Source organism: Anser brachyrhynchus (genome assembly GCF_964034855.1).
Source record: "Anser brachyrhynchus genome assembly, chromosome: 3".
In the NCBI taxonomy this organism is placed as follows: Eukaryota; Metazoa; Chordata; class Aves; order Anseriformes; family Anatidae; genus Anser; species Anser brachyrhynchus.
The window spans coordinates 17,945,186-17,959,769 of record NC_137696.1 but is presented as its reverse complement, the minus strand read 5'-3'; the positions used below and the strand labels follow the sequence as shown (position 1 = coordinate 17,959,769).

At 63.6% G+C, this 14,584-nt stretch overlaps 3 protein-coding genes across 6 annotated transcripts; 2 read left to right on the top strand and 1 right to left on the bottom strand.

Annotated features, from left to right (window-relative positions):
- The first annotated feature begins 119 nt into the window (after nt 1-119).
- NPAS4 (neuronal PAS domain protein 4) lies at nt 120-3,632 on the top strand. 3 transcript variants are annotated; one of them, XM_080584654.1, is made up of 7 exons: nt 120-1,238; nt 1,371-1,537; nt 1,637-1,773; nt 1,913-2,394; nt 2,516-2,625; nt 2,919-3,048; nt 3,156-3,632. In XM_080584654.1, the coding sequence occupies exons 1-7, from the start codon at nt 1,138-1,140 to the stop codon at nt 3,508-3,510; spliced, it is 1,482 nt and encodes a 493-aa protein (XP_080440780.1). In that variant the 5' UTR covers nt 120-1,137; the 3' UTR covers nt 3,511-3,632. The 3 variants fall into 3 exon arrangements, with proteins under 3 accessions (XP_080440780.1, XP_080440781.1, XP_080440779.1); XM_080584655.1 differs by having other exon boundaries at nt 1,371-1,773; nt 1,913-2,018; nt 2,151-2,394; XM_080584653.1 differs by having other exon boundaries at nt 1,371-1,773.
- RRP36 (ribosomal RNA processing 36) lies at nt 3,579-10,035 on the top strand. Of its 2 annotated transcripts, XM_080584666.1 has the most exons (8): nt 3,579-3,763; nt 5,654-5,783; nt 7,788-7,854; nt 8,291-8,395; nt 8,518-8,592; nt 8,699-8,816; nt 9,029-9,199; nt 9,569-10,035. In XM_080584666.1, the coding sequence occupies exons 1-7, from the start codon at nt 3,613-3,615 to the stop codon at nt 9,166-9,168; spliced, it is 786 nt and encodes a 261-aa protein (XP_080440792.1). In that variant the 5' UTR covers nt 3,579-3,612; the 3' UTR covers nt 9,169-9,199; nt 9,569-10,035. The 2 variants fall into 2 exon arrangements, with proteins under 2 accessions (XP_080440792.1, XP_080440791.1); XM_080584665.1 differs by having other exon boundaries at nt 9,029-10,035.
- An 884-nt stretch (nt 10,036-10,919) lies between these two features.
- On the bottom strand, nt 10,920-14,533 carry LOC308191805 (transmembrane protein 121-like). Its single transcript, XM_080584663.1, has 2 exons — nt 13,628-14,533; nt 10,920-12,221 (listed from the first exon to the last, which is right to left on the bottom strand). Exons 1-2 carry the CDS (start codon nt 13,825-13,827, stop codon nt 11,282-11,284), a joined length of 1,140 nt encoding a protein of 379 aa, XP_080440789.1. The 5' UTR covers nt 13,828-14,533; the 3' UTR covers nt 10,920-11,281.
- Between the last annotated feature and the right edge of the window lie 51 nt (nt 14,534-14,584).

Sequence of the window (14,584 nt, the reverse complement as noted above, 5' to 3'; positions counted from 1 at the left end):
CTTCTGCTGCTCTGTGTGTCCGAGCTGGGGGCCGCCGTGCTGGGAGGGGAAGGCTGGGCCTCCACTGCAGCGGGCGTGGGGTGGGGTGGGGTGGGGTGGGGTGGGGTGGGGTGGGAGCTGTGCGACGCCCGGGGTAAGAGGGCTGGAGGCTCCACGGGTGCCTCAGGAGCTGGTTCCTTGCCTTCTGGCACTGCCCCGCTGTAGGCTGTGGTGGGCGACGAGCAGCAAGGGTGAGGCTGGGGCCTGAAGGGAGCCGGGCTGTGCTGGCAGCGTGTCTGGCTCAGGGAGAGCAGTCCCTGGCACCAGGTTAGCCGCGGGGGCTGGCTGGGCATCTCCCCCAGGCTGGCAGGCAGCTCCAGCTCCCCCCGCTCACCCAGCAGCCTCTCCAAAGCCACGAGGTGCCGGAGCTTTGTGCCGCAGCCCTCCTCCCCCAGCACTGAAGCACCAAGCTCCCTCTCCCTGCGCCGTGCCAGGCGGCAGGGGACACCCACGGACCCCCCAACTCGGTGTCGGGCAGCGTGGCTGCACCCCGAGGTGCTCCTGGCTGTGGGATGGGGCTTCTGCAGGGACAATCACAAGCTCTGGGGCACTGGTGGAGACACCCGGTACCCCATGCCAGCTCCCTCTAGGAGAGCAAACCTTTGGTGGGGAGAAGGCGGTGGCCTTGCTGGGGAGGGGGTTGTGGGCACCCTGCTCCCTTCCAAGGGCTGAGGGACACCGTGGCCCCACGCAGCTCAGGTCCCCAGCCCACCACGGACGTTGTGCTGGGCTGTTGATGATCGGCCGGTAGCTGGTGGACACACACCCCGCGGTGGGATCCCTGCTGCCTTCGTCATCGCCCCCTCCTGAGCTGCCAGGCTCGCTTTACAGACCCCAGCTTCCTTTTATTGCTTCCCCTCTCAGATTGCAGCCGGGCCGCCGGGGCTATTTTTAGCAGCCTGCCTTCTAAAAATAGCCGCGAGCTGTTGGCAGTTGCGTCAGGAGAGGTACCTCTCCTCCGCCCGCCGCCTTGGCCCCTGCGCCCCGGGAGGCTACAAAAGGAGGCCGGGAGCAGCGGGGGTCAGCGGGTTCAGAGGCAGCCGCAGGCGGAGGAGGCGAGAGGCGCTCCGCCAGCTCCGGGCGCGCCGTGCCGGCACCATGACCATCTTCTGCAGCCACTGCCACAGGCCGCTGCAGGCAGAGGCGAGCTGCCTGCCCGGGAGGGCCAGGTCGGCGCCCGGCGTCTCCAAGCCGTTCAGGTGAGCCGCCCCTCGCCCGCGGGGCTGCAGGCCGGGCAGCGTGCAATTCCCGCAGCCTGCCGTTGTGCCGGAGCAGGGGACGCCGTCCCCCCCCTCCCCAGGACAGGGCTCCCCAAAGAGCTGGCTTTGCAGGTCGACCAAGAGCGCCTCGAAGGCTCGCCGGGACCAGATCAACGCGGAGCTGCAGGCGCTGCGCTCCCTGCTGCCCATCTCGGCGCGGGAGAAGGAGCGCCTCTCCTACCTCCACACCATGGCCCTGGTGTGCCTCCGGCTCCGGGGCGCTCACCTCTTCCCTCCAGGTACCCGCGGGCACCGCCGTACCTGCCCGGTGCCTCGCCAGCACGGCTCTGCACGGGGCGCTGCTCCTGGAGGAGCCTCATGCTGTGCTCCCCCTGCAGACTCGGCTCCCCCGGCGGGACCGGTGCTGGGTGCGGAGCTGCTCTCCCTGCTGCCGGGGTTTCTGCTGGTGCTCTCAGCCGGCGGCAAGCTGGTCTACGTCTCCGAGAACGTCTCCCAGGTCCTGGGCCTCTCCATGGTAAGGCCTGGCCGCTGCGGGGTTGCAGTCGCTGTCCCCGCGAGGCTCTCCGGTGGCTTCAGCAGGCCGCGAGCTCGCGGTGTGCCAGCACCCGGCCCCGCGGGGCAGGCACGCTCCGTGACGACAGCTCCCCGACCAGGTGGAGCTTCTCGCCCAGGGGGACACAGTCTTCGACATCTTGGATGGGCAAGCGCGGGAGGACGTGTGCAAGAAGCTCCTCCTGGCGCAGGAGCAGCCAGGCAGGGGTAAGGCTGGGAGAACGGGAGGCTGCTGGGGTGGGGGTCTCACAGGTGCTGGGCTCTTTGTGGCCGCCTGGAAGGGGAGCGGGGCTGCCAGGGGAGCCCCTGACCCACCCCGGCAGGTTTGCTTCTCTGCAGAAGTCACGTTTGTCAGCGAGATGTGCACATCCAAGGCCTTCCGCCTGCAGCACGGGGGTAACCGGGCCGTGGCGGTGCGCGGGCGCTTCCTGGCCCCACGCTGGCCGGCCTCCCCCACTGCAGCCTTCCTGGCCCTCTGCACTCCGGTCCCACGGCTGGCTGCAGAGGGCGATGCTGGCTCTCAGGACGACCTGTTCCACAGCACTCATGCTCTGGACATGACGTTTACCGATGTCACGGAGAGGTGAGGGGTGCCCGCTCACACCGCAGCCCCAGCCGGCTGTCCAGGACAGCCAGGATGGCTTCACTTCGCTAAGCCCGGGTGCAGGACACAGGCTGGACCCCACTCCTCTTGTCCTCCCCAGTGTCATCTACCACCTCGGCTACCACAGGGAGGAGCTGATCGGTCAGTCGTGGTACAGCCTCCTGCACCCCGAGGACACTGACCTCGCAGCTGCCCAGCACAGGGCTGTGGGTGAGTGTCAGGCCTGGAACTGTCCGTGTCCTCCTCTACCCTGGTCTGACTACACCCAAGACCAGGATGGTTGGGACAAAGCAAGTTTAGTCCTGCTCACTGTAAGAAGGAGGAAGCAGAGGGTTAGTTACACGCCCACGTGGGTTTGCAAGCACACAGGTGGCTGCTGAGCTGGGGGCCACCAGCGCTCTGCCCTGGCACAGTGAGGGGACGCACACAGAGGGGGGACGATCCCCCTTGAGCCCCGTTTCTCCGAGCATCCCCGCCCCCCTAACGCCTCCCCTTGCCCGCAGCGTTGGGGCCGGGGCCGGCCGCGAGCCCCGCGGTGCTGCGCGTGCTCCGCAGGGACCGCACCTGGGCCTGGCTCCGCGTCTGGGCGCGAAGGGGCCGCGGCCTCATCGCCTGCTCCAGCCGCAGCCTCAGGTGAGCGCTGGGCCGGGCCTCGGGAGGCTCGGCGGGGGGACGGGGGGGGGGTTAAGGGTGGGGCGCGGAGCCCCGGGGGCCGCCCCTCACCGCCGCGTCCGCCGCAGGGAGGAGGAGGCGGCCTACCTGCGGGCACGGCGCCGCGCCGCGCCGCCCCGCAGCCCGGCACCGCCTCCCGCCGCCGCCGCCGCCTCCCCGCCGGGCCCGGCGCTCGGCCGGCTGGCCGCACAGCTCCGCGCCTTGGCCGACAGCCTCTCGCCGCCCTCCGCCGCCGCCCCGCCCTGCCCCGGGACCGCGGCCTGCCCCGGGCCCTGCCCCGGGCCCTGCCCCGCGGCCTGCCCCGCGGCCTGCCCCGCGCCGCCCGACGCCGCCCTGGCGCTGGCCCGTCTCCTAGGCGACGCGCTGGAGGCCGCCGCGCCGGGCAGCGCGCATGCGCGCCGCGCGCAGCTCGCTCCTCAATAAAGGCCCCTCCCACCGAGTGAGTGAGTGACTGAGTGACTGACTGACTGCGCATGCGCGCCTCCCGACCGCCGCTGGGCGCGTGGCTGAGGGGAGGGGGCGGCCATGAGGGGGGGCAGGGGGGCACGGGGCGAGGAGGAGGAGGAGGAGGTGGAGGAGGTGGAGGAAGAAGAAGAAGAGGAAGAGGAGGAAGAGGAGGAGGAGGAGGAGGAGGAGGAGGAGGAGGAGGAGGCGGCAGCGGGCTCGGCGTCGGAAGGTGAGGCCCTGCGGCCGCTCCCGCCGTGCCTGAGGGGGCTCTGAGGGGGCCCTGAGGGGGCCCTGAGGGGCCGGGCCGTAACCCGCTGGCCCCTCGGTCGGTTCCTGCCCCGGAGCGGCCCGAAGCTGCTGGGCCCGGGCACCGGGGCGAATGCCTGAGGTAGGGGTAAGGGAAACGGGTGCTCCCGAGGGGGTTGGTGACACCTCGGTGGCCCGCCGTGGGCGTCGGTGGGGCCGGAGGTCTGGCAGAGGGGGGGGGTGGGTCTCTGGAGGTCCCCTCCCGCTGAGGTGTTCTGAGGGGAAAAGGGACAAAAAGCAGCCAGGAGGTTAAAGGATCGGGAGAGGGTGCGGGGGATGAGGGAAGCAGGCCGGGCCCGCGATGGAGAGCCCCTCAGGACGGCGAGTTTCCCCCAGGGATGGGAGCAGCCCTTCTGGAGCAGGGCACTGCACTTCCCCAGCTGCTGCCCAGCTCTGTTTGCCCCCTGGGACCTCTGGCTTCTGCCCTACAACGGCTGGTGATTTGTCATTTTTTCTTCTGCTGCTCTCAGATGATGTTTGTAACAGTGTGAGTGGCTAGTTCTTGCCAGCCTCCTACAGACACACGGTAGGACACGTGTCCTGTGCTGACACTGCTGTGCGGAAGGTGCTTTCCCCGTCAGGTTTTAATGTGTTGCTTCTTGGTTTTGTTGCCAGCATGTGAGCCTTTGCTTACTTTCACGGTACTGTTTTGGAAATGTGGCCAACTGGAATTCTGCACTGCAAGTGACAGTGCCTTTGTCTTTACAAAACATTAGAGTCATTTCCACATCATTCTTCCTTTCTTTTAATGTTTTCTCTGCCCTTCTCACTGACCTTGCACAGAAACTTTCATTCATCCAGGGACACCCACGTATCCTCCTATATAGAGATTAACTGCTCTACGCCCCAGTAACTTGTGTAACGAATACAGATTCTTCCTGTAGTGCAGTTTAAAGATTTCTGCACTGAAGGCTACGAACTCCACTAAGATGATGGCTATGAATTGCCGAGCTGCTTGGCACTCGGTTTGTACCTGAGCGGTGAGCGCAGGTCTCTGCTCGGAAGGTGTCGCGTTGTGGCCGTGCAGGCACTGAGTGGCAGCACGAGGCTGACAAAGGGCAACGGTGATGGGGGGCAAGGGAGCCTGAGCCAGGGAGGAGATCAGCCGGCAGCAGGATCAGCGGGAAGGGTGTTTTGGGGGAGCAGGGTGATCAAACAGCGCTGTGTTAACGTTTCCTTTCTCCCTTGCTCTGAAAACTCGAGTGTACAAGCGAAAAGAAAGCATTTCTTAGGGCAGTACTTGGGGCAGGGTACGGCTGTTTTGGGGAGGCCATGTTTGGGTGTTTTGTGCCAGCCGCTTGGTACCCCAGCTGTGCCTCGCCGCCAGGACTGCGTGCCTGGCACTGTGAAGAGGTGCTGAGCAGGCAGACACCTCCCAGGTGTGAACCCAGAAAGAATTGGTTTGGTTGCAGTTAGGAGGAGGAGAACAGTACGCTGTTGGTGTAGTACTCGTCATTCGGGCTGCTAATGTTTTATATCTTGTAAGAACTGTTTAGTCTCCTTCAGTGACAGTGATCTTAAAGAAGCGTAGCAACAGAAGACTCCGGGAGAATATCTTGTGCATTCATCGGCACTTGGCGTAGAAGTGGTTTTGATGTTTCTTCTGTTGTGGTGGTCTTCTATTCGGCGGTCAGAGGCGAGAAGGAATAATTTGTAAAATATAAGATGTGAGCTGAGGGGTGCATGCAGCAGGAGAGGGGCGGCACCACTGGGCTCGTGCCAGTTGTAGCCAACTGAGCTGTCCCTCTTGGTGGAACTCAAGAAGTGCCTCAAGAAGCTGTTTGTTTCAGGTGTGTTCTGCTCTCTCTTCCAGATCCGTGTTTTATGTCTTTTGAGGAACGACTGCAGCTGCAGAGTGGTACGGGAACAAGAGTGAGCAAGCAGGTGGCCAGTGCGAAGAAAACTGCCAAACCCGCAGTGAAGCAGCAACGAAGCAAAAAGGGGTAAAGGTGTCCTCGTGCGTTCAGAATGAAGTTCCTGTGTGCCCTCTGCTCTCCAGAAGCTGTGCTGGGAACTCCTCACGGGTCGCTGTTGCCTTGGGGCTGCTGTAGATCTCCTTTAACGTGCTGTACAGCGGCGTCCTTCACCCCAGCGCTTTGTTTGGGAACGGGCTGATAGCGTTGGGGCTCTCGATATTCTGTCCTGCTCCCCAGCTGTCACCTGTTACTTGACAGTTAAATCAGCACTCAATTCCTGTACGCCCTCTGTACCGAGATGCTTTTAACCCAGAAGCACGGCTTGCTTCTCTTTTAAGGGAGAGTGTTCTACCTCTGTCCCCCTGCTGCTTTCTGATCCCCTTCCAGCTTATCGGGGTCTCCTGCCCGGCTCCCGGAGCTGCAGAGTTGGCCAGTTTTTCTGGGATTTCATTCATCCTTCTGCTCTTCTCTCATCTGCGTTGATGTTCCTCCCTCCCTCCCCTCCGCCCAGTACTATCCCGTTCTCCTTCTCCGTAGTCTTTACGCCTCCTGTTTGTATTCTCTGGAGACGCTATTGATGTGGCGACTGTGGAATGTAGTCAGTGCAACAAAGCCTATCAGATCTCTTTGCCGGCCTCTGCCATTAGCAGCTGCCATACCATTACCCTTTACTTGCGGTAGTTAACAGTTCTCAGTCCTCAGGGTCATATCCCAGCGATTTGAACAGGTCTCCTCTGTTGCACTGGTGCTCCCTCCCCTATTTCTGAACCTCTGCTGAGTCGGTTTTCCTTCTGAATGAAGCAGTTGACCAGAATGATGCGTCTACTTTGCCTCCTACCCGAGAGGCTGGGAGATCTTGTGTAGTGCAGCATCCTCAGACAGCGTCTCTATTTCTAATACCTGGTTTGCATAATTCTGTTTTTATTATTTAATTCCCCTAATCCTTTAAGCGCTGCATCACTGTAAACCCCAGATGCTGTTTCTCTCATGGTTTTTTATAATGGAAGTGAACTTCTTAAAAAGGGCTTCAGGGAAATCCCCGGCAACTCGGCTGCTTTCAGCGATGGGTTATAAAGCTGGTTTGAGCGTTGCACAGGGGTGCAGCTACATGAGCGGATGTGAAGATACGCTAAATGCTGCCTCGAGCATGAGTTGGAGATCTGCTTTATTGCCTCAGGGCTGTTTGTGCTCCTTGCCCCAGTGAAACTATTGCCAAGTGTGGCTGTAACGCCAGGACTCTCAGCTTCACACGTCTTTCCACGTTTCTGGTAACGTAGGTGATGTACGGACAAATCATGGGATGCAGCATCTGAGTGGTATGGGGAGAGTAATACTCCCTTCTCCCGCGTTATCCTGCCTTCCTCTCACCCCTAAAGCACCAAGCTCCAAAGGCCTGGGCTACAAGAAGGACTTGGGTCCTGAGCCACTGCGAAGTATCTCTTGGAATACGTGCCATAAGCTGTATGGCCCACGTTCCTGGGGTCTGGCCTTTCCTGTACCCGAGTTACGGTGTGACACACATCAGTTATACTGCTCCTGGTCACAGGAGGGCGGACCTGTCTCTGTAACGACCACGTCACTGCAGAAACACCCAGCTTTGGTGTTGCCTTTCACACTGAGTACCGCTCAGTAGCGCGTGAGTTGGGCTAGGAACACAAGAGGGTTGTCACGTGGTGAACGAGAACGTGCGTGTGATGACTGAGTACGGTGCGTTTACCGACGCGTCCTGTGCAGAGGCAGGTTTTCATTTGATACAGTGGGCTCTGAGGTTCTGGAACAAGACACGAAACACGCAGATGTTCTGTGGGGGATTACTTTAGCCACGCATCTATAGATCGGTTGGTTGCACTAGCCTTGTCTGGCTCTTGACCAGGCCACCTCTAAGGTATCGCCATGGGAGAAGCCTGGTGTTTTGGCACTGTGCATTAATATCCTCCAGAGGGTCTGCGTGACCTGCTGGCGCATTACTCTGAGCCTCTTTCTGCCCTCTGCTCCCTTCAAGTATGTGGTTTTTTTTTTTTCCTCTTTCAGGCCGGTGGAGATGTCTGCCAAGAAACCCGTGCCTTTTCTGCGACAAGTTGTCTCTGTCACAAAGAAGGTGGGTGCTCCTTCTCCCCAGCTCAGCTCAGCTCCCTTAGTGACGCCGAGGGGCACGGAGGTGGTGCTGGGGCTGCCGAAGGTGGCACAGGCTGTTAGTGGGAGACGGGGCTTGGACCAGCCTGCTGAGCGTGGGTACAGGTACTGCGCGTTTTGGGGAGAACAAGAGGTGGGGTGCAGCAGGTGCCGAGCTTAATTTGGCTTGTTGCTGTTGCCAGGTAAACTGGATGCAGACGTGATGACTTGGTGAGGGACCGCCACCTTTGTTGTTGGGCTCAGTCTTTGCTAACTGCAGATGTTTTCAGTGGTGGCTGTAAATATTGCTAGATAAAAAAAATAAAATAAAAACGTCAGGGTCTGATCCATGGGAAGAGAGAAAGCAGGACCTTAACGGTAAACCTGGCCCCGGCTCTCAGCTCTGCCTTTCCCGCTTCCAGATCCACAGAGACCCTCGATTTGATGACCTGTCTGGAGTGTATAACCCTGAAGTATTTATGAAGACGTACAGCTTCCTGGACGCCATCAAGAAGCAGGAGAAGGAGGTGATGCTTTATGCCTGTCCTTGGCCAGGAGAACCTTGCTTGGCAGGAGCAGCTTCCGCAAAGGCCTTTCGCAGCGGAGCTGGCAGGCAGGCAGTGACGCAGCTTTCTGCTCTCTTCTCCAGATGATTCAGAAGCAGCTGAAAAAATGCCGGGACGTGGAGCAGAAGGAGAAGCTGCAGCAGCTCCTGAACCGCATGGTAAGTTCGGTGCAGCAGCTCCTCTCCTGTGAGGCACGAAGAGAGGAGGTGTGTGACCTGAGGGTTCTCTAGACGCTTGCTGACACGGTCCATCCTTTCTGTGCAGACACAGCAAGAACTGGCACAGAAAAAACAGCAAAAACGGAGGGAGAGGGAGCTGTCTTTGAAGAGACGACAATGGGAATTGGCCAAGCAGGGGAAGAAACCCTTCTTCCTGAAGAAATGTAAGTACAGAGTGCGAACGTGCTGCTGACAGGGCTCCGAGCTCTGGAAGTGAGTGGTCGATAATTTCGCTTGGAGCTGCGGAGGGATGGGTCTGGTGCTGGCACCCGAGTGACAAGCCGGGCCTGGAGCCAGGCAGGGAGAGGCGAGAAGGGGCCAGTGTGCGGAGATGATTCAGGCTTGGGTTAAAGCCTCGCTCCTCTCTCCTTTGCAGCTGAGAAGCGGAAATTGGAGCTGGCAGAGAAGTACGCAGAGCTGAAGAGGAGTGGAAAGCTGGAGAGCTTCCTGAACAAGAAAAGGAAGAGGAACGCCATCAAAGACAAGCGCCGTCTGCCCTCGCAGAAGAACTTGTGACGGCTGGGCAGGCGTGCTGCTGCCTGGAGAGGTGGGGCTGCTGCTGGGGTTCCCTCCGCCCTGGCCAGGCCTGGGAGACGGCCCCCCATCTTCCTGCCATCGCTGTACGGTGATGTTTTTAGGCTCCAGACCTTGCACCTGCCCATCTCTTCGTCTAGCTAGGAGAGCACAAGCTGTGCCCTGCGTCACTGGCTCTTCTCTGGGTCTCACAGGCACCAGCTGAGGTGGGAGGGCTCCGGTCCCGGCCCTGCTCAGAGCAGGGCCAGGGCTGCGTTCAGAACAGGCTGCTCAGGGCTTGCTTCGTGTGGGGCTGGAGATGTCCGAGGACAGATGCCACCACCTCTCTGGGCCCCTGCTCCACTGCTTCCAGGTCTCAAGGGGATTTCTTTTTTTCTTCCAGGAACGCTGCCTGGTGTTAGCCTGTGATCATTGTTCTCAGTGACGTGCCCGGCTCTGTCTTGTTAAAAACCTCGTTACAGGTCTGGGCACGAGCAGGAGGGCTTGCTTGTAGGCCTCTCCCTCTGAGGCTCAGTAAGCCAGCTTCCCTCAGCCTCCCAGCACGGTTCTCCAGCCCCTGCCGGTTTTCCCATCCTCAGCTGCAGTGAGCCCAGAGGGCCAACACCTTGCTGCTGGGGGCCCGACCTGGGTGTGGTATCCAGATGCAGCATGGCCAGCGCTGAGAAGAGGCGAGAGAACTGTGTCGGTGTCTGTCAAAGCAGCCGTGGCGTGGCAGGCCTCCCTCGCGGCCCGGCACGCAGCTGGCTGGTGGGGCACAGCTGCCCGGTATCTCCAGCAGGGCTGCCCCCTTCTCAGCTTGTTCTCTCAAGGGCTGGCTCCGCACAAAATAAATACTTCACTTTCCCTCTATTCCCGGTGTCGGTGCTGTTGCAATCCAAGCTGTAGTTTGAGCTGACAGGACGTGCCTCTCTCCGGCACTACCCACGACCGCCATCTCTGTCGTTTCTCCTCCCTCCTGCTGGCCCTCTCCTCACCGAGGTGACGTGGGTGCGGGCCCGGTGCTCCCTGTCAGACCCAGGTCGGCAGGGCAGGGCGCAGCCCCGCTGCCGCAGGCGGGCAGCTGCTGCGTGGGGCCCCGGGGAGAGGCCTCGCGGCGGGCAGGAAGCGAGGCGAGCGACGCCACCGTTGCCTGGCTGAGGGCGGTACTGGAGCATCTGCCTCCCCGCACATCCTGCTCTGCTGACGGGTTTTGGTGAGACTGGGGGAAGGCGGAAGAAGTGGGATGTGCCAGCTCGGTTAGGGACGATAAGGAGATCCTCAGCCGCCTTTAGCCCACGCGCGGCTTGCTTTGTGCGCTGCCCGGCCTCTTCCTCCTCTCCTGGCCTCACAATGCAGAGCCTGCCGCATCCTTACGCCTTTGGAGGGGGGGGGTTCCTTGGCAGCAGCGTGGTGGCACCGAAGCTCGAGGCTAGCACGGCCTCTTTGTGGCATCGGTTTGCTGTTCTGTGCTTTGTTTCTGTCCTGGAGCTGAACAAACCTCTCCTGGTAAGGGCGCAAGGAGAGAACTGAGGAAGGAGGCCGGAAGCCCTGGCTGAGAGGCTGTGCAGGAGCAGCCTTCCCAGGTCCCCGTGCCCCCATCCCTAGCTGCTGGGAGACCCGCCCAGCGGGCAGCACTCCTGCTGCAGCCCCAGACCTCTCCCCGGGTCTGGGTGGCCACCAGGGAGCTCCCCCTTTTCCCCCCTGCCGCCACGTGACACTTGGACCCGCTAGGGACAGGGGACGCAGACACGAGGAGGGCTCAGGTCTTTTATTGCAAAGAGGGAGATACGAAAAAGGTCCCGTGGCCGAGCCCCCGCCGAGCCTGCGGCTGTCCAAGAAGGAGGAGGAAGTCCTCGCCCCCCCCAGCGTGGGCACCCGGCTCTCGCAGCACGGGGAGCGGGGCCAAGAGGCCGCGGTGGGGCAGGCGGCGTCCCCGCGCAGCCCCGGGCCGAGCCAGGGGGCCGTGGCCCTGCGCTGCTCGGCTGCCCTCGGGGACCGGAGCGCTTTTGCCCAGGGGGGGAGGAGAGGCAGGATCAGTCCCCGCCGTCCAGGGGCGCCGCGGCCCTCCTGGCGTTTCGCAGGGATGGCCGAGCGTGGCGGTGCCCGGGCTGGTGCATCACGTGTTGTCCTGGGCCAGCTCCTCGGGGCAAGCGGGCTGGTCCCGGGACTTGCCCGGCGCCGGGGAGGGCTGGGGCTGGCAGGTGCCCTGCGGGGCGGGGCCCGGCCCCGGCGGCGCGTGGTTCCGGTGCCGCTGGTACTGCACGAACATGCAGACCTTCAGGCCGATGGCCAGCATGTTCTTGCCCATGAAGATGCTGGAGACGCGGGCGTCCCTGAAGAAGACCATGTTGCTGCCGCGGATGAAGATGGTGGTGATGTTGACGGTGAGCATGCTCAGCATGGGGTACAGCATCATGCGGTGCGGCACGATGCCGATGCCTTGCATGCTGATCTCGCAGAGGGACACGCAAGGGAGGACCAGGAGCAAGATGTAGCAGTAGAAGAACATGATGCCCTCTGCCCAGAGCGGCAGGCCCTTCTTCTGGGGCTCCCACAGGTTGGCCTGGATGTCCAGCACGTCCAGCATGTCCACGATGACCCAGAAGAGGCGGTTGCGGAGATCTTCCTTCTTCTTGAACGTCCGGACGTACTCCATGCGTTCCGTGGCCACCAGCAGCACGTAGAGGGCCGGGATGCAGATGGAGAGCAGCAAGGTCAGCGCTTTGCGGGCCATGAGGTCCAGGCTCTTGCGGTCGGCTTTGTAGTTCTGGTAGACAAAGTAGACCTTGATCTCCAGAACGAAGACGTAGAGGAACCAGAGGATCATGGCGTAGCCCCGCTTGGCTGTCTTCACCTCCGCCCCGACCCAGATGGCCACGTAGCGCAGCACCAGCAGGAAGCACACGTCGCCCACTGCCACCATGACGCAGATGCCCAGCTTCCTGGAGCCCTGGCTCTGCTCCACCAGGTAGGCATCCATGAGGATGAGGCTGCTCATGATGAGCACCGTGGAGAGGCACACGTGGGGCTTGCTGATGGGCGGGGAGGGAACCATCCTGCGGGGAGGAACAGGCAGGACCATCAGGGAGCTGCCGGGCTTGCCCGTCCCCACCCTCTTGTCCCCCCCCCTCTCCCCACCCGCTGTGGATGACCAGAAGAAGGGGTGGGGATGGTGGATGGTCATCGATTCTTCTCCCAGCCTGTCTACCTGGATTGTTTCAAACCCCCAGAACGTGCCAGGCCACGTCTCCACAGGACATGCTGCTGGGGAATGGGCACAAGCCCCAGCTCAGACCCCAGGGGCTGCAGGGGGGGAGACCATGGGGATGTCCCTCAAGCATTCGGGGTGCTACTGCCTCTTCCAGGAGCTCCTCGCACTGCTTAATCTCTGCCGCAGTGAAGGGCACGTGCCTTATTTTCCGTGGGCTTTCCCAGTCCACGGCCCTGGTTCTGCTCTTTCCTGGAAGGCAGGCACGGCCGTGGCTGTGCTTCCATCCCGAGCAGGCCCTTAACGGCTGAGAGCCAGAGCCCCTGTCTTTTTAGCCTCCTTCATTTTCATGCTCAGCATTAGGAGAAAGGACAGCCGGGCTAAAAATAAGCTGTAGGGTGGGAGGGAAGAAATCTGCCCAACATCTTCAGTTTCCTCCAGCCTCGCACTCCTCAAGAGCTTTGCCTACAGCTGTCTGCCCGTGCCCGCTGTTCCCCGGCATGATGAGCAGGGAGCAAGGAGAGGCAGCACTGGGCCACGGCTCTGTGAGAGGCCCTCAATTTCAGCCCGATGCTCGGCTCCCCGGCACAGGGGCAGAGCAAAGCCTGGACCCCACGAGTGTCCTACAAGCCTCGGGTGGCACGGGCGCTGTTGGGCTCCCTCCTCCTGGCCGAGCACAGCTGCGGGAAGCTGCTGCCAGCGCCGGAGGGAGCAGGGTACCGGGGGCCCTGCGTGGCACGGCTCGGCAGCTGCTCTGGAGGGGAGCCAGCCCCCGGGCTGAAATGGAGGACGAAGCTTGGCTGCTCGCCGCGCTGCCCGAGCACGCTTGGGCAGGGCAGGGGCCGCCGGCAGCGTGCGGGTGGCACTGAGCGGAGCGAGCGCGTGGGAGCGGGGCACGCGGGGCACCGCCATACCAGAACTACTTTTTTGGCCAAGAACCTGCGCGCTCTGAGGGATGCAACCTGCCAGGCAGAGGTGCCAGAGGCTGGCGCGGGGATGAGGGAGATGATGGTCCCGATAGATGGGGAGCACCCCAAGGGCTCCTCCGTTTAACCCTGCAGGCTCCTCAAGCCTTTGGGGGAGCTGGAAACCTCCCGCCCCCCAGCTCTGTGCTCAGCATGCTGCCCCATCTCCCGAATCGCACCCGGCAGCCGCTCTGCCCCGCTTTCGGACCACAGCGGGGCCTGCCACGGGGCTGCCGCCCCCCCCCCCCCAGCCCCTGCGCCGAGCGAGCCCCCCGCGCGCTGCCGTTACCTGGGGGTGCCCGGACAGGCGAAAGCCCCGAATCCTGCATGTCCCGAGCCTTCGGCTGAGCGCGCAGACGGGCTGCAGCAGGAGAGCGGCGACGTGGAGGGGAGCTGCTCCGGGCCGGGGCGGGGAGCGGCACGGAGGGACGACGGCCGGGGCGAGGGAGCGGGGGTCCGCGGCCGGCTCTCGCTGTCCGCTCGCAGCATCGCTCGGGGACCCGCGGCGCGGCGGGGGCGGGAGGGGCTCGGCGAGGGGAGGGAAACGGGGACGCGGCTGGGGGCGGGGGGAGACCCTCACCCGGTCCCCGGGGCTCAGCCCGCACCGGCGGGGCTGCAGCCGCGGAAGGGGGCCCCGGAGCTCCCCGCCGGGGCCGCGCTTACCTCGGGCGGCTCCCCGGGGAACCGGGGCAGGGCGGGGACGGCGGCGGCGGCGGGGGGGGAGCCCCGGTGGCGGCCCCGTGCCCGGCGCGGCATCGCCCGGCGGCGGCTCTGCGGCGGCGTTTGGCCCCTCCCGGCCGGGCGGGGACTGCGGCGGCCCCCGCCTCGGCGGCACGGCCCGGAGCGGCCCGGCACGGGCTGGAGCGGGCCCGGGTCAGCCGGGGGGCTCCCCTCAGCCCGGTGGTCGCCGCTCTGCGGGGGCCCGGCCCTGCGGGGTGGGGGCCGCGGGGCGCTGCCCCCCGCCCGGGCGGCGGCTCGGGAGGTTGGGGGGGGGGTTCCCGGGGATGGCGGGAGGGGACACCGGGTGTGTGGGGGGCGGCTGTACCGGGGCACGCACGGACGAGTAACGGGAGCACGGGCAGCGCCCCGCCAGGCCCCGCCGGGCCGCGGCCCCCCGAGCAGGCCCCGTTGCCATGGCAACCCCGCCGGGCGCGCGCCCGGCCGCGCCCCCCGGCGCGCGCTCCCGCCGCCGGGCCGCGCGTTAAAGGACTCGCCGCCACGCCCCCCCGCCTCCCGCCGCCTCCCA